We start from the raw sequence: 24,346 nt of genomic DNA on the forward strand, positions 1-24,346 counted from the left end.
TGCATATGGGCCAAGGGATGGGAACCAGGCATGAACCACACTGCCCACAATGGAAACTGCAATTACCTCCATGCTTGCCCTGTCCTAGCCAAGCTTGCTCACCAGGGGGGATAGGCTGGGCTGTCAGCTGGGTTAAGTAATGCTGCTCCACCTGCTTGAAGAACTTGCTAGGAGGTCTCCCTCTCCGCTTTAGTTGTCCCAGCCCTGTGGGACTCTGTGGCATTTCTTCAGAGTCCCCTGATAGCCTCTTAGGGGCCCCTCCAGGCAAGTGGGTGGAAGAGAGCTGCACTGGGGAACAAGGATTGGCAGCACCAGGTGTGTTCATCTATAAAGAAGAAGACACGAAGGAGTTTCCATATTTCCTACTTCAGGCTTCAGTCTCACAGCCAGACATGGGAGCCTGGGGCAAAATAAAGTGCAGACTGATTTGGCTACTTACTGGTTTAGAGGAGGCAGGCAGCTGGAGGGAGGGAGTAGGTTGGTCTTCAGAAACTGCAGGGGGTGGTGTAGGAGCAGCATCACAGGGTATCTGGGCTGAGAAGTTGAACCAGGGACCTTGAGGCCCACGGCAGGATTGTGCCTCATCAGGCTCTGGCTCCTCCAGGGACTGAGATGGAGCAGAGTCTAATTTTCCTGGGCTGCTATCAGGCGTGAGGACTGAGCTACTCAGTAGGGAATTGTGGCTCTGAGTCTGGCTCAGCCAAGACAGGAAGGCAGACTGGCTGAGGTCATGCTGGCTCTGACCCAGAGAGAAAGGGGAACCTTCTGGCTCTAGGAACCCGCTACTGGACTGAAGATGGGGCTGGGTAGGGGCCTGAGGCTGAGGCTGAGGTCCAGGGTGAGCTTGAGTCTGGGCTTGTTCTGAATCATGTTCCCCGATGGTGGACATAAGGTGCTGAGGCTGCACAGACCCAGGCTTAGGTTTTCGAGGCCGGCCTCGGGACCGGCCCGGAGAAGTAGAGGTGTTAGAGCCAACTGACTCCCTCTTTACAGAGACTCGGGCAGAGCGGGGTGTTGAAGTGACTGCTTCCATCAAGGACTCAGTTTCTTGCTTTATTTCATCTTCAGTATCTGTAAAGAGAAACACAGAGCTTAAGATACACTCTTGTATAATGGAAAAGAATGAGATCTATAAACAGAACATGCTTGCTTTTTAAAATTTGCTTTTCTGTGTCAGGGATCAACCACAGAATATTGTGTTAGCACCTGGCATGGAGCCACACCTAAGGTCTGTTAATCACTTAAGAGTGGAAACCCATTTTAATTTTTTGTAGTCTTGTGTACGTGTGCACAGTGCTGTGGAGGCCAGGCCCTGGACCCTTGAGGTTACATACAGGTGGTTGTGAGATGTGTGGTGCTGGGGGCCTAACGCAATCCTCTGAAGAGCAGCGCATGCTCTTACCCTGTGTCCTCTCCAGTCCCAGTCCCCACTTCCTTAGGAAGCACATCTACACCACTGTGGCCACACGCAGTCTACAGATGAAGAAACTGAAGCTTGTGGCTGGTGTGTGACAGCAGAGGTAGGTGAGTCGCTTGACTCTCGAGTCTACCATGTCACAGAGGAAAAGCCCAACACAAACAGGCAGAGGAAGGGAGAGCTCACTTTTGTTTGGACTTCACCCCAAGCTTCCACAGTTGCACCTACCTGTGCTCCCCTCCGATCCTTCCACAAAGATACCAGCAAGACATGGTAATACCCAGTAATGGCGTCTATAGCGGTCTTGACCCAAGGACACTGCCCGAAGCATCTGTGATGAGTGAAGCAGCTTTTTTCTAAAGAAGAGCTGACGCTGGGTAGGAAGTGGAAAAGGAATAAAAAACATTTCCATCATGGCATGATGAATTTTAGTATCCAGGAGAGAACTGAAGCTTATCAACTTCCCTATAAAACTGATAAAATCTGAAGAAGGGGGGACCAATTCTTGTTCAACCCACATCTCTGACTTTTATGAGATTAAAAACACGGTAGGTACCTTACTGAGTTTTTCTATATGGCGCTCTAGCTCTGGAATGCTGGATGCCACAACATCAACCTGCACAGAAACAAGCAGACATTGAGAAAAGGAGAGCTACTGGATCCAAAAAAGATGAAACCCTCTAGCCCCCTTTCCTTTGACTTCGGTCTATACCTCTCCATCTCTTCGACCCCTGCGACCATGGATCGCTGCCGTACTTTCCTCCTCTTCCTCCTCTTCTATGCCACTGGTTTCCTCCATGATCCGAGAGCTGCGCCTCCGTCCCAGGCCATCTTCTGCCCCTTCCATCAAAACCTCAGGCCGCCCAGTTCTCTTGGCCAGAGCAGTTTTCAGTCTTAAGAAATAGATTAGGGGAAGACGCTGGTGAATAATATAATGCCAAAAAGCGAACACTTGAAACTTACACTTCCAGAGCTTTGGGTATGCCTCACCCTCCCTCTGGGCTCTACTCTGTCCTGTCCCTACCTCCGGAGTCGGCCTTCAACAATCCATTTGTTTTTCCTGTAGCTGGACATATTCTCCAGAGTCTTGTCAATCTCACTGCAGGGGAACATGGGGTGATTTTTGAGTGGGAAGTAGCAGAGCAAAAAGAAAAGAAAGATTAAGCGTTAAGGAGCTGTAGGGATTTCAGTCTAGTTCACACAGGATGGAGACAAAGGAAGGCTCACAGTGAGTCTACAGTGAATCACTCCGGCATCCCAGCCAAGAGCAGCAGACACACACCACCTGGGGACTTCTGGACAGCTAAGTCCCTCCCCTACATAAGACACAGGACTGACCATTCCCACCCAAGCCCTCACTTGATGATAATGGTGGAACCGTTGAGCTCATGCACAAGGAAGGCGAGAATCGCAGCCTTCTGTTGAGGGGGCTGGGCCTGGAAAGGCTGGGTACGCAGGCTGTCGCAGAAGGATGGCTCCACTCTGTATGCCATGAGGAAGCAGCGCAGGATCTCAGACACATTGTCTCTGGTCAACGGGATCTCCGACACCTTCTCCCCCAAGATTTTCAGGGACTGTTTAGAAGAAAGCAAAATGGAAATGAGAGGGAAATAGAAACAACTCAAGTTGGGGGAGCCTGGAAGAGCTTCAGGGTTAAGATAAAACTGTAGCAGGTAAGGACTTGGTCAGCAAGATGGCGCGGGATAGTCATGAAATTTGCTACTGAGTCTGATATAAATATCTTTAATTCCCAGACCCACTTGATGGAAGAACAACTGATTCCCTACAAGTTGTCTCTGACTATACACATACATACATGTAAACACACACAAATAAACATAATTTTAAACAATTTTGGGTTGGAGAGAGCTATTTCTCTGGAAAGGACACAGATTGGTTTTCAACACCTATATGGCAGTTCTCAACTATCCACAAAGCAGTTACAGGGGATCCAACCTTGTCTTCTGGGGTGCCTGCAGGGGCACCAAGCACACACGACACACATGTGCATGCAGACAAACACTCGTCACTCAGCTACATAAAACAAAACCAAATCCTTTTTATCTATCTATCTATCTATCTATCTATCTATCTATCTATCTATCTATCTATCTATCTATCTTCGTGGTTTTCTGAGACAGGGTTTCTCTGTATAGCCCTGGCTGTCCTGGAACTCACTCTGTAGACCAGGCTGGCCTCGAACTCAGAAATCCACCTGCCTCTGCCTCCCAAGTGCTGGGATCACAGGCGTGCACCACCACAGCCTGGCCAAAACTAAATCTTAACAAAAAACAATTTTAACTCTCCCTCCCTCTTTTTTGGCCAGGGTCTTATTATGTAGCTCGGGCTGGCCTGGATATTGCTATGCAGAACAGGCTCAAAAAGGCCCGCCTGCCTCTGCCTCCCAAAGGCCAAAGGTGTGCACTGCAATAGACAGCTATAACAAATTTTTGTGGAAAAGAAAGAAAAAGAATGAAAGTTGGGACATGGCTCAGCAGTTAGGAGCAGTGACTACTCTTCCACAGCACCTGGCGTGAATTGCCAGCATCCATATGGCAGCTCACAGCTGTCTCTAACTTTTTTTTTTAAAGATTTATTTTCTTATATGTGAGCACACTGTAGCTGTCTTCAGACACACCAGAAAAGGGCATCAGTTCTCATTACGCATGGCTGATAGCCATCATGTGGTTGCTGGGATTTGAACTCAGGACCTTCAGAAGAGCAGTCGGTGCTCTTAACCATTGAGTCATCTCTCCAGCCCAGTCTGTAACTCTTGATTTTAGGGTATCCAACATCATTTTTTGGTCAGTGTAGAACCAGTCATACATGTGGTATACAAACAGACAGGCAAAACATGTCTACACATAAAATAAAATTTAAAAATTAAGGAAAAAAGTTACTACAAAAAAGTGAAAGACTACAAAGAGAAACTGCAAAGTAAGAAAAAGAGAAAATGAACAAATGAAGCCTTGCGAAGAAAACGGCATATAAAAGCTACAAACAGGAAGCCAACTGCATTTCCCTTACTTCTGTGGTTACTTTAGGGGGAAGCTTTTAAGTGTTCTCAAAGAGAGAGCAAAACTGTAACACAGGCCCAGGAAGGCTCACCTGACAGTAGGGAGGCAGGCCAGGATCATGGAGTGCAGCCTTCAGGAGCCGCACCAGCAGGTCTTGCACTTTGTCCAAGCTGTCGCCTTGACATAAGAGTCCCTCCTGCAGCACTCCTAGACTAGGAATGTCTTTGGTAAGGTCAAAGCCCAGCACTTTGCCAAAACTGTGCAGGAACTCCACGATGGTCAAGCAGTCTGAGAAAGCCCTACTGGACAGTGTTAAACCAGGGATGCGTGTGAAGTCGGGCAGGGGCTGGAGAGAGAAAAGCACATAGACAGATATCCTGTTAGACTTACCATGAGGTACTCTCTAGATAGTCAGAGGGTCCTTCTGGTAACAGAAATGTCCTCAGACCTGGCCCTTCCATGACCCTTAATACCTGGTGGTCAGCCAGACACATATCCTCTGTGGGCTTCTTCATCTCCTCCAAGATAGCCTGCTGCCTCTGCTGCTCCTCCAGCCGCCTCTGTGCAGCGGTTCGACAGGACGGCCTGGCTCTGGGCTCTTCCTTTCCCTTCACTTTTACTTTTTCCTTCTTTTCCCTCTTTACCTTTTCCTTTGGCTTCTCCTGCTTTGTCTTCATCTTCTCTTTCTCAGCCTGCCCATCCAGGGAGAAAGGAACAATTAAGTGCGAAGGGCACCTGTCTAGCCATGCCTGATCCTAGTTCTCACAAACTAGAGTCCAAAATGTAACTGTAACACTGACATGGTATGTTTAGACAATCTGTGGTGCTTGACAATCAGACTTAAGAGATGAGAATTTAGCTCTGCGGTAGAGTGCTTGTCTGTCTAGCATGCACAATGTATCCTGGAAAAAGAAACAACGCTTGGGACATGCATTCGTGTGTATATACCTTGAATTTCTTCTTAGTGTCCTTCTGCTTTAAGTTCTTGGTGTCTTGCTTCCTCTTGTTTCTGGCCTGTAAACCATAAGGGAAGTCATTTCTCCTCAAATGACTCTGAAAGCACCTCTGCTTGTGCTAGGATTCAAAAACAGAAAAGGGTGCTGGGGAGGAGAGGTGACACGGGAGGATGAGGAACTGGCAATGGCTACATTCTCACCCTAGAGGCACCCATATTGTTCTTGATCAAGTCCATTCTAAATCTAGCTTGAGGAATTCCACTTAGTGAACGTGTGCTACTGTATTGTGGGTGGAAATGTGGGAGACGGATATGAAGCAGGTTGTAAGTCAGCCCACTGATGCCCTTACCTGCCCTTGGACAGGAGTCTGACTCTCTCCACGCTGTCCCTTCTGCTTCATCTTCTTTTTGCTTTTAGTCATTTTTGCTTTATCCTCCTCACTCAGTATTTCTGTGACGGCAGGAGGGAAATTGAAAGTGAGGTAGAGCCGGGTGGTACACACCTGTAAGCCCAGCACTCTGGGAGGCAGAGGCAGGCGGATTTCTGAGTTCGTGGTCAGCCTGGTCTACAGAGTGAGTTCCAGGACAGCCAGGGCTACACAGAGAAACCCTGTCTCAGAAAAAACCAAAATCCAAAAAACCAAAAAAAGAAAGAAAGTGAGGTAGAAAACATGCTTGGCACCCATGGCAGCACATGCCTATGACAAAGCTGGCTTCTCATGTAGCTCCTTGAATAACTTTTTTTTTTTAAGTGGACATAATTAAACATTTTAGAGATATAGATGAGAGAGGCATCTGCTGAGGCAATTGTACGAAGTGCTCAAACAGCACCGCCAGCTCAGGAGCCACAGACTGATGCCAACTGAACTGCTCTGGAAGTGCAGTGGAAAGGAGGCTACAACTACAGAATACCTTTATAATCTGTCGCTTTCCCCCGCTCTGCAGCAAGGACAGCAATGCAGAGTGGTGCACACAGCCTGGCGTTAGTGCAAAGAGAGCTGAGAAAAGAACCAGGAATCTACACTGTCAGGGAGAGAGGGTGCTATGTCTTATTGCACTGACATGCTAGTGTACTCTAAGAAGACAATGGACTCTGTCAAAGAATTGGCTCACCACTGTCAGAGCTTCACAGCTCAGTCTACTCAGAGATCTGAGTCAAAGTGTAAATCTGCAAATAATTCTCTTATGACATTTTGACCCAACAGTACCTATTCTTTCATTTCTGATACATAAACATCATCATACATTTTTACAGGGACCTTCTAAAATATTATGGGCAAATAAATCAATTAAAGGTTTTATTAATCCAGGCAGAGGTGGCATACACCTTTAATCCCAGTGCTTGGTAGGCAGGGGCAGGCAGATCTCTGAGTTCGAGGCCACCCTGGTCTACAGGGTGAGATCCAGGACAGCCAGGGCTACACAGAGAAACCCTGTGGCTGGAAAGATGCTCAGCAGTGAAGAGCTCTTTCTGCTCTTGCACAGAACATGGACTCAGCTCCCAGCTCATGTGGCGACTCACAACCAATCTCAACTCTAGTTCTAGGGGATCTGACACCTGCTTACGGCCTTCGCTGGTTCCCAGGGAGTGCCTACATGTAAAACATTTATATACAAAAACCTTTTGAAAAAAATGAAATATTCTGAGGTTGGGGTTTTAGTATTTGTAGAGGACTTGCTAGATGAATGTTCAAAGTCCTAGGATTGGTCCCCAATATGGGAGAGAAAAAAAGATGCAGCCAGATAGCAGAGCTAGAACTGTGAAAGGAACTAAGAAGACTATTTCATATTCTGCACAGTGTAAGCATTTTTAAGTAATGCTTATTTTAAAAAAATCAGACATTTCCCCATTTATCTATCCCAATAAAGTAGTGTCCCAATAATCTTTAGGATTCAGGTGTGAATTGAAGTCTCTACAGTAAAAATCACAGAAATTTTATGAACAAGCTCAGTCTATGCAAGGAGCTTAAAGACAATGGCAACCTTCTCCTTTGGCCATTTCTATAGGTGGGAAAAACCCACAACTTAGTTTTCTAGTAAACCCAACTCAAAAGGAAGAAATTGCCTGGAGAAAAAAAAAGCAGCAGAGCTGAGGTTCTATTCATGCCTTCTATGGGGCAAGAATAGATTTAGGTTCATCTGTCCAGGTGTCAGTCCTTCCTGGGAAAACCAGGCATCAGCCATTCAGCAACACCTCCTGCAGAGAGCAGAATCTGAGCTACAGATACCCCGTACCTTGGGTTTCCAGTTTCTTTGGAAGCCGGCTATCTGCTTTATTCGTCTGCTCAGGCATTTTGATCTTAGGAGGCCGACCTCGGCCCCGCTTCACTTTGGGAACTTCCTTGCTCTTAGCCTTCTCATTGTTCCGAGGTCGGCCTCGTTTGCCAGTGATTGCTTGAATTCTGGAAGGAATCTCCTCTGCTGATAACCGGACCCACTGCACACCCTAAAGGAACAGCGACACTGAGCTGTGAGGAGATAGTGGTCTAAGGGCCACCAAGCCTTCTGAAGTATCCCAGACTCCTTGAGCCACCTAATTCCACAAAAGGAAGCTTTAACTTTTTCCCAACTATTTTAATCCTTAGGCCAGCACCTCTGGTGTATCTCTTTCTTCAAAGAAATCTCCAACAGGCATGCGGGGACTGAAGCTGAAGTGCTCACGGCGGACACTGTGCACCACATTTCGGCTCAGGTACTGAGAGGAAAAGTGAATGGCATTAGTAAAGTCATAGCCATTTCACGGCTTTGGCAGCAAAAGTACATGCAGAATAGGCCCCAGAGGAGACAATGCTACTCTGCTCTCCTGGGACCCAAGAAAAAGCCCTTAAAAAAAACAAGGCTACCAATGAATGCTGTTACCTTGATAACTTCTGGAAATTGCTTCATTCTCTTCCCACAGGGGCCATAATACCAAGTCTCCCCCTGCCACCGATGGCTGCCCTTCTTGATGCGTACTTCTCTTCGCCACCTGCCAGAGAAGCACATGGGCCCTGCCACCAGGTCACACCCCTACCCACTCCCATGCCACCCAGGAGCCAAGCCCACTGAGCAGACTCCCTCTCCAGCTGTCTCACGAGCCCTGCATGCAGACAGTCTTACACAGTCCTACACACACAACCAGCACAGCACATAAGTTTGATAAACAGGCACTCGGGGCTTGAGCCAAAGCCTGTTTCAGGAGAAAACACTGCACTAAACAGCAAATATGTACAAAGATTCCCACCCTCCTTCTTATAAAGCTACTGAAATGAGCAGCTGGAAACTCCTAACTGCCCTGGCTCAGGCAGAACAAAGTGAAAGAGTAAGCTTGGAGGCTGATGTCATGAAATAACTCAGTAGGCTAGGTCTTAGTTAGTGACTATGATCCGAGCAGTACATTATAAAACTCAGCTTATTTCTGTCTTAAATATTGCAGTTGCACTCAGACTTGGTAGCATCAAGTAGCCCAGAAAATCTAGGCCTCTGACAACAGCTGGGTTGGTCATTAAGTAAAGTTACTATTCTAGACCTTAACTCTCCAGAGAGCATTAAAACAGAAATCACTGCCACAGAACCACCCAGCTCACTGTAAGAAGACTCTCCCCTTCACTGCTGTCCCTCTCTACGGTTCTATCTAGTGCCTTCGGATACTTGAGCCTTAGTCTGAAAAAGGATCAAGACCAAGTAGCCAGCAAATGAACAAAGAATATGTGAGGGAGACAGACCCCAAGAGAACTGGTCTGGAGCAATAGTCCAGCAGTTTTAGAGCATTTGCTGCTCTTCCAGGAATCCTGATTTCAGATCCCAACATCCACAACAGCCTGTGACTCCAGTACCAGGGGTCTCACACTCTCTGCACTGTCCTGTAGACTACTCCTGTCCAGCCCAGTCCTCTCCCACCAAGATGAAGAGAGGAGCTGCTCTCTTCCTATCATCCATGAGCTTCTTGAGGTCAATGTGTGTAGCCATCTAGAGCATTTACCCATGCTGGAGGGGAAGACGAACTTCTTCTGGGGTAGCAATACGTCTCTTCAGTACATCCCCTAGAGGATAAGATCAGAGACATCGAGATAAGAAGTCAAGCAAAGTTACCAGATAGAGCACTTGGAGGCAGAGGCAGGCACATCTCTTTGAATTGGTAGCCAGCTTGGTCTACATGTTAAGTTCCAGGCCAGTCAAGTCTACATACTGAGACCGTCTCAAAAAACAAAAATATTTAAAAAAAAAAACAACAAAGTTACCGGTTAGTACAGGTTAGTATGAAAGGATGGACGCCATATGTGATATGAGCTTTGTTTGTAGAGACCAAACAAGTGGGAGCAGATTGTGGACACTTACCACTACCAGAGACTGCGACTACGTCTCCAGTCATCTCTTCCCGATCAGCACAAGCTTCAGGGGCATTGCTGACATCTTTACTTCCTGGGGAGACTGTCTGGAAGGCAGCTGCTGGAGCAGGTTCAGGGGAACCTTGAGAAGAAGTTACTGGAGTTGTCATAGAAGCTTCCAAAGAGATAGTTGGGAGAGCAGGTGAGGAAGCTGGAGAGACTGCTGCAAAGACTTCAGGAGGGACAGGCGAGGATGCTACTGGAGAGACAGCTGGAGAGATTTCTGCAGATGCTGTCAAGGAGGCTACTGGGGAGGCTGTTGGTGAGACTGCTGGATGTAGTTGAATACTAGGTGGCTGGTCAGGGGCTGGCTCAGTCAGGGGACGTTGGAAGTTTGAAGACTGGGTCTCCATTTCTTCCTGTTCAGAGTCACTGCCACTGTTAAGTCCAAAGCTGTTATCTATAATGCAAATGACAGTGTAAATAAAAGAATATGTCTCAGGTAAATGAATTTATACAATCAAACCAGCACTATGGTAAACATGGTTATTTTAAGGTCTTTTGGTGAGAAAAGACAGCACCCACATAAGTAGGTGACTCACAACCTTCTGGAACTCCAGTCCCAATGGGCCTGGCTGGAGACACCCTCCCTCTTGTGGTCTCCCAGGGCACCAGAAACATGATGCACAAAGATATATAGACATAGGAACACTTATACATACAAAATTAAGTTTTAAAAAAGCAGGGCTGGCTCTTTCCTTATCCCAGTAGCTTTTCCTGAAGCTAGAAAGGCCTCTGGCCCTTTTCCCTGACAACTTTCAAGTCTCTCAAGTTCTACACAGGGCAAATCATACTATGGTAAACTCCTTTTTATTCCCACAAGACACATCTCACAGTCTTGTCAGCAAGGCACTGCCCCATACTTCCCGGTTTAAGGGCTAATATGGAGCCCATTCTCTGCTTTTGCAGGTGAGAACTTTACGTGTCCTACCTCTCTTTACTTACCTTGCAAGACAGAATCCCCTAAGACGGGTGGGGAGGTGGGGCTGACAAAGATGGAGGCTGATGTCTGGCTGTCGTCAGCCAGGAGACTGAAGGCATTAGCATTACTGAGAGAAGGGCAATCGAGGGCCGAGATCACAGGGTTGCCCTCCAGTGGCAGCTTGTCTTCTGCACCCATCAGCTCTGTGTCGTCCATACCGTAAAGCCCGCCACTGACTGGCTCTGTTTATGGGGGTAAAAGAAAATTTAAAAGCTGAATATTAAGTAAGTTAGAAAGTCAGATTTTTCTAAGACCCCCCCCCCAAATATTCTAGTTTCTAGTGTTTGAACTGGGAAGTGGAAAAGCAAACAAGAAAGAGTCTCTAGCTCAGACTAACTCGAAACTTGCTATGTAGTTCAGGATCATGTCAAAATCACAACCCTGCTATGTCAGCTACCCTACCGCCAATACACTACTATAAATTAGGGGAAACATACAGCCCTCTTAAAGCAAAGTCAGGAGACTGTGAAAATGAAGGCAAGAATACTGTGTTATCAACGGGCTGTGGTGGCACACACCTTTAATCCCAGCATTTGAGAGGCAAAGGCGGGTGGATTTCTGAGTTCTAGGCCAGCCTGGTCTACAAAGTGAGTTCCAGGACAGCCAGGGCTACACAGAGAAACCCTGCCTTGGGGGAAAAAAAAATACTGTGTATCTACCCCATAGATCCTTGTAGAAACCTAATATTTATCATAAATAGGGCTTGTTTTTATATTTAATTGGCAAACTTCTCTATTTAGTTAAAACCCAAATAACCCAACTGTGTGGTAGTTACAGCCTATTCAGTGAATTATTGTAGCCAAGGGCTCTTGGCCAACTAACTGGAAGACAGAAAGAGCCTGGGAAGTGGACCAATGCATCTGAATAAGGGTGGCCCAGGCAGTATAGATAGACTATGGCTTGCCATAGGTTTGCCAACAAGCCCAATACCCCAGATTCCTTAAAACATTTCTTGGTTTTCTAATTTTTCCAAGTAACAGGCTGGTTCAGGTCAGCACAAAGGGAAACCCCTGAAGAGCCCACCTGTTGCCAGAGAGTCAAAAGGCTCGAGAGAGTCTTCACTGAGGATTGGAGTGTCTTCCAGTTGATCAGGAAGATGTGAAGGATCATCTAGACAGCTCACTGTGGGATCAGGGACCAGGACGGAGACTTCTTGGTGTAAAGACTCCACAGAGGAGACAGAACCATTGTAGCCACACATCTTCAGTTCTAGGCAATCCCAGGAGAGAGGAAAGCCAAAGCTGAAGCCTTCACTTCAGCTACGTTAGGTGTTATAGTTAGTGTCCAGGCAACTCTTTAATGAAGCCCACATATGTACATGGTATGGACTGCTTTTTTCTAAATGGCTCTCTTCTAGCCACATTGGTACTCAAATATATCAAACATTCTCTTAATGAACTCTAACTTTGGGGCTGGAGAGATGGCTCAGCAGTTAAGAGCCACTGACTGCTCTTCCGAAGGTCCTAAGTTCAAATCCCAACAACCACATGGTGGCTCACAACCATCCGTAATGAGATCTGACATCCTCTTCTGGAGTGTCTGAAGATAGCTACAGTGTACTCACATAAAACAAATAAATAAATCTTAAAAAAAAAACAAAACTCTAACTTTGCTATAAAAATAAGATGTTCATTCAATCCAATCAACCTTTATTTCTAGCTCTATGCTAGGAACTGATTCTATCCCGATATATTCCTAAAACCAATTATACATCATGCAAAGAGGAAGAGTAAGGCCTGAGATAAGAAATCTACCATATACTTAATATTTCCAACAAGTGGAACACAGAAAATATTTCTTTAGTTAAAATAGGGTAGCTACCCTTACACTGAATATGAACTACAAAGACTCTATTTTTAGGGAAATAAATAATATGAAAGATTGTCATATATTAATATAAACAAATAAAAGAAAAAAGAAAGGGAGCTTAATAGACAAGCAATGGTGCACTCTGATTATTTTCTTCTCAAATTCATAAGCCAGTCACTCCTATGGATGAAGTCAAGATTGATGCCTTTGATTTAGCTGTATCAGGTGGTTATGTCAGGTGTTCAGGCAACTCTTCCAAGCAGTACCTATTCCTGCCCCAACTAAGACAGCTTCGTGGCTTCACTGCTGTTTATGTTGTAGCCATCCATTTCATCTATGTAAAGGGAAGCCCTGCCCTACCCTTTCTGGAGACCAGGTCTTGTGTCCGGTTGACCTTGAACTCCTACATCCACCCCAAGGGCTGAGATTGCAGCATCTGCCACAGTGGAAATCACGGCCCCACTCACACATGCATGCACGCATGCACACAGCATACTGCCCACTGGGCTACACCCTGGGCTCCCCCCCAGAAGCCGCTCTTGATGCAGTCTGCCTGGCTACTTCGGGCTTACCCAGCGCCCACCTGCCCTCTCCAGGCCAGCAGCTCTGCCTGAGCTTAGAATAATTTGCACTCCCACTCTTGAACAAAAACACCGGCCGTTTGGCTCTACTAATACCAACATGCAAATCAGTCTCCACTGCAGAGAGCTGGAAAGACAAGTTTTCCTCACTTCAAAAAGCCACTGTCTCCCAGAGCCCCACTTCCCCCCTCCACACCCAGCTCACAGACCAGTCATACCTGGCTGTTCTTCCTCCAGCTCCAGGCTGCCTACCAAGCCAGTGCCGTTTTCTGCTACAACTGAAGTCAGTTCCTTTTCTCCTGTCTCATCAGGATGGATGTTACTGCTTACATCCTGGGAAGGTGCAAAGGTCTGGATACTAGACCCCAACATTGGAGAAGTCTGTGGCGAGGTGAAAAAACTTGGGGGTCCATTGGGCATCACCTCAAAATTCTGGTCAGGAAAAGAATCATACAGCTCCTGTGAGTCGAAGTTAAGCCCCATCGGACTCTGGGTACCATTGGCCCAGAACTCTTGGCTCCCAGCTCGAAGATTAGTGTTGTGACTTGGGGATGAAGGTTGTCGGCTGCCCCCAAGGATACCGTTGAGCGGGTATTGTCCCCCAGGGAACTGAGAAAGAAGGGGTGGGTCCTTGAGGTTGCTGCCAGGATTGGCAGATGGGTACTGTGAGTAGTTCCAAAGACAGTCGTAGGCCACATTAGGGTGATGGAGGTGTGAGGTGCTAGAGGAGTGGGGAGCAGAGTTCAAAATCCCTGAAGTAGTAGTGTGAGATACAGTAGATAAGCCATTAACATTCACATCCCCATTCAAACCTGGCAGGAAAAAAAAACAAAACAGAAAACAGAAAAGGTTTGGCTATGAACATACACTTAATGCTACCAAATAAACTTCAAATTGATAATGCTGAAGATACAAGCAAGGGGGACTCCCCTGCTACCTGTATCTTCTACCTCTCAAGGGGACACTAAACCTGGATGCTCCTGTGTACACTTAGTAGCTGTTGCTGAGGCTGTGGTCTAGGTGTGCCACAGGAGCTGGAGGCAGCAGCTGTTATTGCTGTTGCAAACTTTTCACTACATAAAGCTGCACATAGATTTCCTACAATGATTGCATTCTTCCCCACTCTCATTCCTAATGGGAATTCTTTCCTTGGAGGGCCTGACTGAATTCTCCAGTCCCCACCCACCTCTTTCCTTAGTGCCTACTTGGCCCAACAGTGGCCCCCAAAGAGACAGCCTCCACCTCACTGCCACATGCAGATCCAGCACTTTGTGCTGAGCTAAGAATAGAATTTGCAGTCACCACAGTGACAAGATTCCAGCTCAGAAGGCTGGTGGGGTTAGCCCCTCCCCATGGGGGAGGGGCATAATATGCAGTAGGTAAAAATCTTTGCATGACCAGTGCTATAGAAAGAATCCAGCTCTAAAAACGGCTATCTTTGAGTTTGCAAAAGACAACAATGAATAAAAGGGACTAAGAATCTAAAGAATCTGCGAGCAGGTGACTATGTCAGGGGGAATACTACATCAGGTAGGTGGGTATTTTTGTGTGGAAATTCCGATGAAATAGAGGGACTTGTGTTTATCTGCAAGTGTCCTATAAATGACAGGAGGAGAGCAAGTACAAGCCAGAACTGTTCTACTGCAAGAAGGGGAAAGCACTTGAAATTCGACTTCTAAGCAAAATGATTTGAAATCCAGGCAAGTTTAGAATGTTAATTGATAGACGAACTGAGGCAGGAAGACTGTCACCAGTTCTAAGCCATCCTGGGCTAGAAAAAGCCATTACCCCTAAATAAAAACAGATAAAGAAAATAATCTCAACAGCAACACTTTCATATGGAATGATAAATTTCTAGGGAAGGCCCTGCCCATCCTACCCTTGTGCACAAGGACAAGAGGCAGCTCCAACACTCCCGCACAAGCTACAGACACTTTACCATGACCTTCACCCACCCTCTTCATTCCTAAAAACAACTTTCCAGAGGGTATTACTCTGTATAGACCCCCCAACCCTCATCTTTAGCAGCAGTAGCTACCTCCTTTTCTGTCAGTAGCCAGGAACAGGACCAACAAAAGAGCAAGCTAAGATAAAAACACTAGTGTGTCTTTTCTAATCTAGATCCAACACAGAAAAAAAAAAAGCTTCCTTAGGGCCCTAAAACTTGTTCTCAGAAGCTTGAGTTCTCTCTGGCTAGTAGTAAGTTCTATGGATTTATTCTGTCACTATATGCCAACAGAGAGTTGTTGTGGGGTAGGTAGCCCAAGACAGACCTCAGTCTCCTCTTACCAACATGATCTGATGATGCCCATTCCCTCCCCAGGTCTATGGCCTCCATACTTACTTTTCCCTTGCTGTGGGAAGTTCATGGGAGACCCGTTAGTGTAGAGGCCCTCCCCTGAGGAAGGAGAGGGTTTCAGTCCTGAGGCAGCTGGTGCAGGAGGAAGGCCAGTAAAGTTAAAATGGTCGTTTGCCTCCATTTCTGTAAGAAGGAGAAAAGGGAAATATCTGTGGTTAAACAAGGTTATGTGATCACCTAGAGACTGCGCCTCCCTCCCTTTACATGCATACACCTCAATGTAGGTATTACGAGAAGAGGCAAGTGGAGAGACAAGAAAATATGCCCTTAACCTGAGCAAAGACCCAACTTTAAGTCAAGCATTGTATAACAACTATAAACTCAGCACTAGGAATGGTAGGAAATGAAGCCCTTGGTGAAAATGAACGTAACTCTTGATAGATCTGTCTAAGAGAGATGAGAGTAGAACTAAGAACTCTTGGGAAAGTCCAACCTGTCAGACATTTGTGATGTACTAATGGGCATTAATCTAACATGTGAGAGATTGTTTTTTGGTTTTGGGTTTTTTTTTACTTTTTTTTTTCGAGACAGGGTTTCTCTATATAGCCCTGGCTGTCCTGGAACTCACTCTGTAGACCAGGCTGGCCTCGAACTCAGAAATCCGCCTGCCTCTGCCTCCCAGAGTGCTGGGATTACAGGCATATGCACCACCACCGCCTGGCAGAGAGGTTGTTTTTATACAAACAAAAAACCCAAAAGCCCTTGGTTTATGCTAATAACTTTTGGAGGGCATAAACATTTACATTGAAAACTTTCGTTTTTTCTTTTCCCTGAGACAAGGTTTCTCTGTCCTGTAACTCACTCTGCAGACCAGGCTGGCCTTGAACTCAGAGATCTGCCTGCCTCTGCCTCAAGAGTACTGAGATGGAGAAGGCATGTACCCATGCTGGGTAATTAGAAAGCTTTATCAAGTTCCTAAAATTGAAGCAACAAAGCAGGCCTAGGTAATATTTTAATTATCTGCTTAAAAGGATAAATAAGTTAGTTATGAAAATATATGACCAGCCGGGCGGTGGTGGTGCATGCCTGTAATAATCCCAGCACTCTGGGAGGCAGAGACAGGCAGATTTCTAAGTTCGAGGCCAGCCTGGTCTACAGAGTAAGTTCCAGGACAGCCAGGGCTACCCAGAGAAGCCCTGTCTTGAAAAAACAAAAACAAAAACAAAACAAAACAAAAACAAAACAAAAAAAAAAAAAAAGAAAAAGAAAAGGAAAAAAAAACCAAAAAAGAAAATATATGACCATTGGCCAACATCTCTAAGAGGTAGGTAGAGAGGTGTGTGTGTGTGTGTGTGTATCAGGCAGACCTACTGACACATGCTTACAAGCCCAGCTCAAGAGGCCAAGGCAACAGGATCAAAGCTCAAGGACAGACTGGAGAACATAGTAAGATCCTCCTCCAAAACAAGCAATCAGTTTATAACTATGCTACATACTGAAAATTAAACATCATTAGGTATACGTGTGAACAGTCTAGGCACACTACATAAATACACACAATGCACGCACACACAAATGTATATATACCAAACACACAAACTGCTTATGTGAGTGTTGGCATACTTGCCATGGTATGTGTGCAGAAGTTAGAGGATAATTTGGGAAAATCGGTCTCTCCTTCTACCATGTTCCAGGGACTGAACTCAGTCCTCAGGCCTGGCAGCAGAAAACTTTACTCAAACATCTCAATCAGCCTCCAGAACACAATTTTGAGTCTAAATATAAATCTTGTGTATTACTGCATAGTAATTCTAAGATTTTATAGTTTAAATACCATTACAACCAGTACCTTAAGTCTAGTAAAAGCAATAAAAGCAACTTGTATTTTATTTAAGAGAGCAGCAAGGTGGAGAGAATGGGTTTGTTTGCTTATTTCTTGAGTGTGTCTCATGCATCCTAGAGTAGCCTCAACTCATAGCAAGACAAGAAAATATGCCCATAACCTGGGCCTCAGCTTTCTAAGGGTCGAGATTACAGACACTTGCCACAAGGCCCAACTCAGGAAAAGTTTTCTGTACTCTCATGTAGAAAATCCCAGCTTCATTCTATAATTACAGTAAGGGCTGGCAAGCTGCCCAGCAGGCAAATGTTTGCAGCTAATCCCTGGAACCCACATGGTTGAAAGAGAGGCTAATTACTCCTTTGCATGCACGAGCATACGCATACACGCGCGCGCGCACACGCATGCACACACACGCATGCATGTATGTATGCGCGCGCACGCGCGCGCACACACACACACACACACACACACACCACTTCTTAGCTTTTTGGCTAAGATCAAGCGTAAGTAAGCAGTAGGCTTCAACCTGCTAAGCACCCATGAAAAGACTGCAGTCATCCAGGATGTCCCCATTACAAGGAAAGCCCATTCTTCAGAACATGAATCCAAAAGTAAGTAACAAGAGATTAATAATCCTGAGTGAAACACACAAAACAATAACACTAAATTCTTGTTTTAGGCTGGACTACTTCCAAAGCCTAAGCCACATGCAAAGCAAAGAGAACATGCAATAGCTAGCGTCAGAAGTCCTGGAAAGAAGAGCCAATTCCATTTGACCTGCACTTCCCCCTTTTCCTCCAGTCTTAGGCAGTCACATATCACCCAGGAACAGTATACCCTCAAAGATGAGTCACAATTTATTTTTTGTTTTGTTGTTGAATATACAAAGAAACTAGTGAGCTTATCCATTCTATTACTCTGAGAAAATAGCAGATCCGATTTTTCAAATTAAGTCCATCTCACCATAGCTATCTCATTCATTCCGTCCCTAAATACTTGCTATGTGCTGTACAGTCCGTGACCATAAGGACAGACTACATGTTCAAGCCTTAGCTCTACACTGGCTTCTTTGACCTTAGACAAATTATTCAGAAAAAAAAATATTATGTATGTCTACAGCTTGTGTGGTTTAAACAAGAAAATTTATATAAAGGCCCTGTATTAAATGTTAGGTTTAAGCTGGGCAGTGGTGGCGCACACTTTTAATTTCAGCACTTGAGAGGCAAACGCAGGCGGGATTTCTGAGTTAGAGGCCAGTCTGGTCTACAGAGTGAGTTCCAGGACAGCCAGGGCTACACAAAGAAACCCGGTCTCGAAGGAAAAAAATAAGTTATGTTTAGCTTATTACAGGATCACATTATATAGCCCCTGGTGATTATAAGAATCCCCAGGATGCAGAGATGTTCCCTGCCACAAACCCTAAGTGATGGGGTTAAAGGTATGTCCATAATGCCCAACCACGTAATTTTTTCTTATTAGACAAAGAGTAAATAGAATAATTATCTTTTGTGTGTGTGTGTGCATATGCATTATATATTTATGTAGATATATAACACACAAAAATATATAAAATTTTTTTCAGAAAATTTTTTTTTCCAAACAGGGTTTCTCTGTATAGCTTTGGATATCCTAGAACTTATTCTGTAGAGCAGGCTGGCCTCAAACTCAGAGACCCTTGTCTCTGCCTTCTAACTGCTGGGACCAAAGGCCTGAGAATCAATGCCTAGCTTAAAAGGTACATACATGACACACACATACAAGCTTTTTGAGATAGGTTTCTCAGTGTAACCCTGACTGTCCTGGTCCTGTAGACCAGGCTGGCCTCAAACTCAAGAGATCCATCCACCTGCTTCTGCCTCCCAGTGCTGGCACTAAAGGCATGTACCACCAAGCCTGGCCTTTAAAAGGCATGTTTTTAAAACTTATAGTATGGGAGATACTACAAGAGAGATGATGTAGCCAGACTTAATATATAAAACTTAACTCCTAGGCTGGCGAGATGGCTCAGACTGCTCTTCCAGAGGTCCTGAGTTCAATTCCCAGTAACCACATAGTAGCTCACAACCATCTGTAATGGGATGTGATGCCCTCTTCTGGTCTGTCCGAAGGTAGGAACTTAATGTACTTAAATACAGGAGAAAAGAAAAAGAAAAAAAAAAAAAAAAGTCGGGCGTGGTGGCACACACCTTTAGTCCCAGCACTTGGGAGGCAGAGGCAGGCAGATTTCTGAGTTCGAGGCAGCCTGGTCTACAGAGTGAGTTCTAGGACAGCCAGGACTACACAGAGAAACCCTGTTTCGAAAAAAACAAAAAAAACAAAAAACACCTTAACTCCTAGTTTCAGATGACACAATATAAGAGTACAAGAAAAGGACAGGCATGGTAGCAAGTGCCTTTGATCTCAATTTGGAAGGCACAAGCACGTGGATCTCTGAGTTTGAGGGCAACTTGGTCTACTTAGCTAGTTCAAGGCCATCTAGGGCTACATAGTAAGACCCTGGAAAATGGTGGGATTACAGGTGCATATTGACATGCCATCTTGTTTCTAAGCATTTTAAAAAACCCTAACGATATCTACATGTGTGCACTTAAGTGCACATGTGTATGTACACCACACACAGGCAGGAGCCCTCAGAGGTCAGAAGAGGAGCAAGATCCCTGGTACTAGAATTACAGACAGCTATGAGCCATCATGTGATACTGGAAATAGAACCCAGGTCCTCTTTAAGAGCTAACCATTGAGCTCTTAAATGGTTAGTAAGAACTAACCATTGAGGACACAGTGATACAAGTGACCCAATGTACAACATCAAGGTCAAGAAACTAAAGTTCGTCCCCACTCTGCCCCACACATCTTGGGAAGCCCCAAGCTTTCTACTCCCAGTTCCTGACACTGGAGACAGTGACCTTTAAATTTCATACCTTGAAAACTCCTCCTCCTTGCCAAGGTCAGCTTGTTTCTCTAGAGTTCCAGGTGCCAAATCCATTGCCCTCTTATCTAATCTACTCAAACTTCTCTTGGAACTCAGATTCAAACCAACTAAAACATGTTCTGACTGAGGCTCAATCTCTTTCAATATGCCCTTTTTTTTTTTTTGGATTTGGTTTTTTCGAGACAGGGTTTCTCTGTATAGCCCTGGCTATCCTGGAACTCACTCTGTAGACCAGGCTGGCCTCGAATTCAGAAATCCGCCTGCCTCTGCCTCCCAGAGTGCTGGGATTACAGGCGTGCGCCACCACCGCCCAGCTTGCCCTTTCTTTTTTTTTTAAACTTTTTTTAAAGATTCATTTATTTGTCATATGTTAGTACTCTGTAGCTATCTTCAGACACTCCAGAAGAGGGCGTGTCAGATTTCATTACCGATGGTTGTGAGCCACCATGTGGTTGCTGGGATTTGAACTCAGGACCTTTGGAAGAGCAGTCAGTGCTCTTAACTGCTGAGCGACCTCTCCAGCCCCAATATGCCCTTTCTTTAACCTCCATTTCAAACTAGAACTCTAAATGAGGTAAAGGAAGGTGGTGAAATTTTACATGGAGGTAGGAAAGTACTACTCAAAGAAAACTGCCATGTCCAGGCAGGTTCTCTCCTATCACCAGGATCTCAAGTCCCACCATCATGTTTCCAATATTTAATTTAATACTAAAGTAGAGAAAGAGCCAGATGATTTACTGCTGAATGTGTGGCTCAGGGTTTTGTTATTGCCACTAGAAGATTAGTGTAAGCTTATTTTCAGAGAAATATATTAAGTTCCTTTCTTTTCTTTCTTGCTTCCTTTCTTTTTTCAGAAACAGACTCTATATATACCCTGGCTGTGGCAGAACACCTATATGTAGACTAGGCTGGACTCGAACTCACAAAGATCCACCTAACTCTGCATCTTAAATGCTGAGATTAAAGGTGTGTGCCACCACTCACAGCCAGTTTTTCAAAGAGATAGTTTTATACTTGTGCCAGGCAGTGGTGGCGCACGCCTTTAATCCCAGCACTCTGGGAGGCAGAGGCAGGTGGATCTCTGAGTTCGAGGCCAGCCTGGTCTACAGAGTGAGTTCCAGGACAGCCAGGGCTACACAGAGAAACCCTGTCTCGAAAAAACCTAATTATATATATGTATACATACACACACACACACACACACACACACACACACACACACTTTGCCCTTCCCTACCATGTACAAGGTCTTGTAGCACAACACCAAATAGGAAACCAAGGCAGAAGGACTGCCTGCTTGGGCCACAGGAGTTCAAAGCCCCCTCCACTTTGTTGTTGTTTTTTTTTTTTTTTGGTTTTTTGGATTTGGTTTTTTCGAGACAGGGTTTCTCTGTGTAGCCCTGGCTGTCCTGGAACTCACTCTGTAGACCAGGCTGGCCTCGAACTCAGAAATCCGCCTGCCTCTGCCTCCCAGAGTGCTGGGATTACAGGCGTGCGCCACCAACGCCCGGCCACTTTGTTGGTTTTTTAAGGCAGGGTTTCTCTGTACAGCCCTGGCTATCCTGGAACTCTCTCTGTAGACCAGGCTGGCTTTGAACTCAGAAATCGGCCTGCCTCTGCTTCCCAAGTGCTAGGATTAAAGGCACTGCCCAGCAAATCTCTTGATTTCTCCTTTCCTACAGTGCTGTGGACTGAACCTAAGGACCTCTACACACTAGGTAAGAGGCAGAGAGATAGTTCTCCCCGCCTTCAAGGCCAGCCTGCTCTACATAGAGTTTCAGGACAGCCAGGGCTACATAGAAAAACCCTGTCTCACAAATATAATAAAAAACAAATCCAGCCTGACCTACCTGAAAGCCTATTGCAGAAATAAGGGGGAAAAAAGATGGGAGAGGGAGGGAAAAAAACCACAAAATCCCTCTATGTCATAAAATACAAAAACTCACTTTACTGTCTCACTTCAATATCACAGACAAGATCACACACTACACCATTTAATGACTTTACATCACTATAAGAGTACAAGAATAAAAAAGGTTAGTTACTACCAGGAAGATGCTTGGTTCTGTTTTGGTTGCTCCTGACTCCAGTCCTCTAGACTAATGAGAGGTTGAGGTTAGCCCATCTGACTTTATTTAAACCAATATTTCTTTTCAGATACAGGCTTTTTAAAAAGAGAGAGATTATATGCATATCAGTACACCACCACTGCTCTCTTCAGACACACCAGAAGAAAGCACCAGACCCCATTACAGAGGGTTGTGAGCCACCATGTGGTTGCTGGGAATTAAACTCAGGACCTCTGGAAGAGCAGTTGGTGCTCTTAACCGCTGAGCCATCTCTCCAGCCCAGATAGAGAGAAGCTTAAAACCAGAACACAAGTAGGATGGTGGTGGTACACACCTTTAATACCAGTGTTTTGGAAGCAAGGCAAGTGGATCTCTGAGCTTGAGGCCAGTCTAGTCTGCAGAGTGAGTTCCAGGACAGCCAGGGCTACCCCAACCATAGAAGCATGGGAATAGGATGGTAGTACACTCCTTTAATCCCAGCACTGAGGAGTCAGAGGCAGGGAGATACTGTGAGTTCAAGGACAGCCAAGGCTACAGAGAGATCTTGTATCAAAATATCAAAAATAAGTAAAAAGCAAAAGGTGACTTAAGTGTATAGACCAAAGACAAAAAGAAGAGGTGAACCAGGTGGTGGTGCACACCTTTAATCCCAGTGCTTGCAAGGCAGAGGAGTTTGTAGCCAGCCTGGTCTATACAGTTACAAGACAGCCAGAGCTACACAGAGAAACCATGTCTTGAAAAACAAAAAAGAAACAAAAAAGTTTTCTAACTACTAAACTCTTATTTCCATATCTTTTCCCTCTTTTAATTCCAACAAGTAAAATCAATTTCTAAAGGATAAACACAGAAGTTATTCAATGTGGTAGGGTTGATGAGGAGGCTCAGTGTTAAAGGCAACTGCTGCCAAACCTGAATTTGATCCCCACAGCCTACATGGTAGGATAGAACTGACTCTTGAAAGTTGTTCTCTGATCTTTACCCACACCTGTGACAAACATAACCACACCAAATACATGTATGTACCTTTTAAATACTAAAATAGTAAGGCATAACATGTGTGAGACCTTGAGTTAAATTCTCAGTGTTTGCTGGGCGGTGGTGGCGCACGCCTGTAATCCCAGCACTCTGGGAGGATTTCTGAGTTCGAGGCCAGCCTGGTCTACAGAGTGAGTTCCAGGACAGCCAGGGCTATACAGAGAAGCCCTGGGGGGGGGGGGGGGGTAGACAAACCAAAAACCAGCACTTGGGAGGATTTCTGAGTTCGAGGCCAGCCTGGTCTACAAAGTGAGTTCCAGGACACACAGAGAAACCCTGTCTCGAAAATAACAAAACAAAACCAAAAAAAAAAAAGAAAAAAAAATTGACTTAAAAAAATATTTCAGCCGAACGATAGTGGTACATGTCTTTAATCCCAGCACTCAGGAGGCAGAGGCAGGAGAATATAAGTTTGAAGCCAGTCTGATCTTTAAAGCAAGTTCCAGAACAGCCAGAGCTACACAAAGAAACCCTGTCTCGAAAAACAAAAACAAAACAACAACAAAAAGATCTTCCACTTTGGTTCAGCACCCTCTGACCTCCAGGAGCACACCCACCCAAGCACATATCCCAATACACATCCATAATTTTTTTAAAGTTTTTTTTATTGTTGTATGTAAGTACACTGTAGCTGTCTACAGACACACCAGAAGAGGGCATCAGGTCTCATTACAGATGGTTGTGAGCCACCATGTGGTTGCTGGGATCTGAACTCAGGACCTTCAGAAGAGCAGTCAGTGCTCTTAACCACTGTGCCATCTCTCCAGTCCCCACCATAATTATTTAATACAGTTCATTATTATTTTATGTGCATTGGAGTTTTGCTATGAATGCCTGTGTGAAGGTGTCAACTCCCCTAGAACTGGTAGACAGGGCTGCAGGCAGTTGTGAACTGCCTCGAGGGAGCTGAGAGTTGAACCCTCCCTAGTCCTCTGATAAGCAGCCAGTGCTTTCATCCGCTGAACCACCTCCCCAGCTCCTGCATACCAACAGTTTAAAATAACAAAAACACGTTATTCTGAGATAGATGGCTCCTCAGT

At 45.3% G+C, this 24,346-nt stretch overlaps 1 protein-coding gene across 8 annotated transcripts in view; it reads right to left on the minus strand.

Annotated features, from left to right (window-relative positions):
* Nucleotides 1–24,346, minus strand: part of Baz2a (bromodomain adjacent to zinc finger domain 2A) — a 37,153-nt gene that overhangs the window by 5,157 nt on the left and 7,650 nt on the right. For 5 of the 8 annotated variants that reach the window (XM_052164905.1, XM_052164901.1, XM_052164902.1 and 2 more), the window contains 20 exons: nt 15,473–15,610; nt 13,347–13,940; nt 11,762–11,947; nt 10,702–10,920; nt 9,707–10,156; nt 9,351–9,411; nt 8,249–8,357; nt 7,983–8,084; nt 7,625–7,835; nt 5,740–5,840; nt 5,383–5,508; nt 4,908–5,126; nt 4,526–4,780; nt 2,777–2,991; nt 2,442–2,516; nt 2,130–2,310; nt 1,974–2,033; nt 1,646–1,790; nt 440–1,071; nt 67–325 (listed from right to left, as the gene is read on the minus strand). In XM_052164905.1, the coding sequence (XP_052020865.1) occupies nt 67–325; nt 440–1,071; nt 1,646–1,790; nt 1,974–2,033; nt 2,130–2,310; nt 2,442–2,516; nt 2,777–2,991; nt 4,526–4,780; nt 4,908–5,126; nt 5,383–5,508; nt 5,740–5,840; nt 7,625–7,835; nt 7,983–8,084; nt 8,249–8,357; nt 9,351–9,411; nt 9,707–10,156; nt 10,702–10,920; nt 11,762–11,947; nt 13,347–13,940; nt 15,473–15,608 (4,336 nt within the window). In that variant the 5' untranslated portion in view covers nt 15,609–15,610. The remainder of the gene's footprint in view (nt 1–66; nt 326–439; nt 1,072–1,645; nt 1,791–1,973; nt 2,034–2,129; nt 2,311–2,441; nt 2,517–2,776; nt 2,992–4,525; nt 4,781–4,907; nt 5,127–5,382; nt 5,509–5,739; nt 5,841–7,624; nt 7,836–7,982; nt 8,085–8,248; nt 8,358–9,350; nt 9,412–9,706; nt 10,157–10,701; nt 10,921–11,761; nt 11,948–13,346; nt 13,941–15,472; nt 15,611–24,346) is intronic. The other 3 variants (XM_052164908.1, XM_052164907.1, XM_052164906.1) reach the window with 3 other exon arrangements.

Source organism: Apodemus sylvaticus, chromosome 20, assembly GCF_947179515.1.
Source record: "Apodemus sylvaticus chromosome 20, mApoSyl1.1, whole genome shotgun sequence".
In the NCBI taxonomy this organism is placed as follows: Eukaryota; Metazoa; Chordata; class Mammalia; order Rodentia; family Muridae; genus Apodemus; species Apodemus sylvaticus.